This window comes from Etheostoma spectabile, chromosome 10 (genome assembly GCF_008692095.1).
Source record: "Etheostoma spectabile isolate EspeVRDwgs_2016 chromosome 10, UIUC_Espe_1.0, whole genome shotgun sequence".
Lineage (NCBI taxonomy): Eukaryota > Metazoa > Chordata > Actinopteri > Perciformes > Percidae > Etheostoma > Etheostoma spectabile.
Window position 1 is genome coordinate 13,030,358 of NC_045742.1, and position 3,070 is coordinate 13,033,427.

Consider the following 3,070-nt stretch of genomic DNA (forward strand, 5'->3'; position numbering starts at 1 on the left):
CAGTTTGTGAACAGTGTTTTCTGTTGGAGATGGTAAATGCCTTTAGGGTGGACTTTGGGCTTTTCACTTTGCAAACCTATAAAGTGCACAAAAAGATATATAACACAATAAAGGAAAGGGAAAAAGCCGAAAAGCATAACATGAGCACTTTAAGTCTTCTTCTCTTTCTTCCGCATTCTGTTACAAATTTCTTGTTGGCATTTCTGTAGCAAGGGTGTTTTTACAGGCTGGGGTTGCTAGCCCCTCGCCCAACCCTTCATTCTTTCTCATCTGGGCTTGGGACAGGCTATGGCGGAGTTTGAAAAAAGCATTGTTAAGTGGCCAAATTAAAAGGATGCTGGATACACCAATGAAAAACGTTGCACACCTGCAGAGATACATTTGAGCTGGACACTTCATTTCTGTTTCTAATAATACCTGTTTAAATGACTAGAATATGTAAAACTATTAATTATAAAAAATTACATTTCTACAATTTGATTTCTGTCAGACATCATGCTATTTATAATCTTGATCGTCCTTTTTAGGATTTTATAATCAACAAATTGACTTCGTCTCTTTCAGAGTTACTCCCTGCAGTGCCAGAACCGCAGCCAACTGTCAGCACTGGTGCACCGGCATCAGGTGAGCATGCAAGAAAGAATAAGGCCTTTAGGTGCAAATGCAAGACAATGTCTCTGTGCTGTAATATTTTGTCTTGTCATGTCATTTCAGTAACACGTCCCACTCAAAGCCTGCCAGCTCAACCTGCTAACACGTCAACGACAGGAGATCCTCTAGATGTCAACGAGACTGCCTGTCAGTTCACCAAACAACTTGTGTTTGTCCATCTTCTTCATTCTTGTTTCTTCTTTATATCAATATAGGTTAGAGAAAATATTTTTTGCTGGAAGGCAGCATTAAAACAGAAAACCATTCAACAATTCACAATAAAAACAGCAGGAAATCAAAGAAGCAGTTTATTCTTGTTTCAAAATTAAGAGCGCTTACACAGTCTGTGTAAGACAAATGCTTCACCACTTTTAAGAATATTGATAAAATACACATATACTACAAAGATGCACTGCTGTGTTAGCTGTTGTCTTTACACTCCTGCAGTTGGACCAGATACATTCTTCAGAGTTAATCTGACGTTAAGGATGACTGGCAGCCCAGCAAATCCAGAGGATATTATTGAGAAATGGGTAAGACTCACATAAGTGCAATTCAATTATTTTCAAAAATAAATAAATGTGTGTACACTGAATTATTCTCTTTGGGCAAAAGGTGAAAAAACAGCTGGAGGTGAATAACACCATGCATGTGCTAAATCTTATCGTAAAGGAGAATGTTGGCAGGTAGGCCCATTGAATTCATGCATTGTTTCATAACTAGCACTCAGTGTTTGATATATGTGATTTGAAAGCTCTGGTTGACTTGTTGATCATATGTAATATTTCATAGGAACCTGGAGCAGTACAATGGGCCAATGGTGAGAATGCACTGTAAGACAAATAAAACTAATATAAAGGCCATTGATTTTACAGTTTGGGGTAATTCAAAAATAAGATAAATATCTCACACCACCGCAACAATTGATATTTGCAATGCAACATCTCTCTGGTTTCTTTTCTTTCAGATTTTCCACAGCCAACTAAAAAAGTAGGTGACTAAAAAAAGAACAATAATGGCGGAGAAAGCCACCTGACCTGCACTGCCTGTTTTGTATGCCACTAAATGTCTGTTTCATCCTCAGATACTACAGCACTTTCCATATTCAGGAATACAACATAAACAGTGTGGCAGAAACAAAAGCCATAATTAATGCTGCATTATTATCAAAGTATGAAAATGACTCCATTGTTATTCAACCTATGAATGTGGCGATCAAGCACATAGGTAAGCTGGATGTCCTAACACAGATAAATATGTGTTCAGTTATGGAATAAGACTTGTTGACATGTAGATATTATTTTTAAGAGCCAGAAAACTGTTTAGAAGAAACCACTTCAACAATCTACGGACTATACATTTGGCCTGAAGCATTTCCACAAATCAACCAAGACATGGGATGTGAAAAGCCAAGATTTAAGAGAGCTTTCAGGCTTTGGTAAGACATTAACTTCCTTTCATCCAGTTGATTAAATATTTGACCAAAGACAAAGAAAATCAAACTGTCAGACTGCAAAATTATGATCAAAACACACACCAATAATCAGCCAAAACACTAATCCAAAACAATCATCACGCAGTTAAAAATGATTTAATGTTTTGTTGACTGACATCAAAGAGTAGCATATTACATAAATGTCTGACAATAAAGCATACAGTGATTTACAATTTAGACAAAGTGTAATACAGTTAAGGGGGTCATTCACACCAGCCTGAGTCAACATTCATCTTGCAGGATTTATTTTTTGTAAATTGCTTGTACAGCTTCTCTACAGATTATATCTTTGTCGCAACAACCTGTTTCCATAGAGACAGCTCAGTGAAACAAGAATATTCCTTCCATTTCAATGTCCTGTTCCAACCAATCCTCCCACAATGCACACAAGCTCTGATTCCCACATGTGTAATACTGGTGATGGATCCCTGCCAGCCTGCAGCTCAGGCTAAAAGAACCATTTCCTATAAGTGAATTATCAGTGCAATGAAGGGCTTCAATCTTTTTAAATCATGTCCACCAAATTTGACATGAATATCACTCAAAGGACAATATGGGTAATCAGTTTTTATGGTCTCTTAGTGAAGCTTATTGCGACTAAAACACGATCATCAGCGGTAGGCCGGTGTTTTTTTTTCCATCACCCTTCGTCTGAAACTGACAATAGGTAGAGGACCAATGTAGTAATACAATGTGCTTTGTTCAAGTGTAACTAAACCATTACGAAACAGACCATAAAGAATATGTATTGGCTCTGCTGATTCTGTTCCCTCTTTTTTTCTTCAGTAAGTTAGACATTGAAACTGACATGACCAGCTGGGCTGATCCTGATATGAGAAACTGCAGCCCACTTTTGACCATATCAGACCTTGACAATATCAATGTCACTACTGGTAAGAATCACACACACACACACACACACAC

At 37.5% G+C, this 3,070-nt stretch overlaps 1 protein-coding gene across 1 annotated transcript in view; it reads left to right on the forward strand.

Annotated features, from left to right (window-relative positions):
- The window catches only part of adgrg4a (adhesion G protein-coupled receptor G4a), a 13,956-nt gene that overhangs the window by 5,083 nt on the left and 5,803 nt on the right, over window positions 1-3,070 (forward strand). The window contains exons 9-17 of the mRNA XM_032528642.1: window positions 565-624; window positions 715-798; window positions 1,099-1,184; window positions 1,267-1,337; window positions 1,444-1,471; window positions 1,619-1,641; window positions 1,736-1,878; window positions 1,960-2,089; window positions 2,933-3,039. Coding sequence (XP_032384533.1) covers window positions 565-624; window positions 715-798; window positions 1,099-1,184; window positions 1,267-1,337; window positions 1,444-1,471; window positions 1,619-1,641; window positions 1,736-1,878; window positions 1,960-2,089; window positions 2,933-3,039 — 732 coding nt within the window. The remainder of the gene's footprint in view (window positions 1-564; window positions 625-714; window positions 799-1,098; window positions 1,185-1,266; window positions 1,338-1,443; window positions 1,472-1,618; window positions 1,642-1,735; window positions 1,879-1,959; window positions 2,090-2,932; window positions 3,040-3,070) is intronic.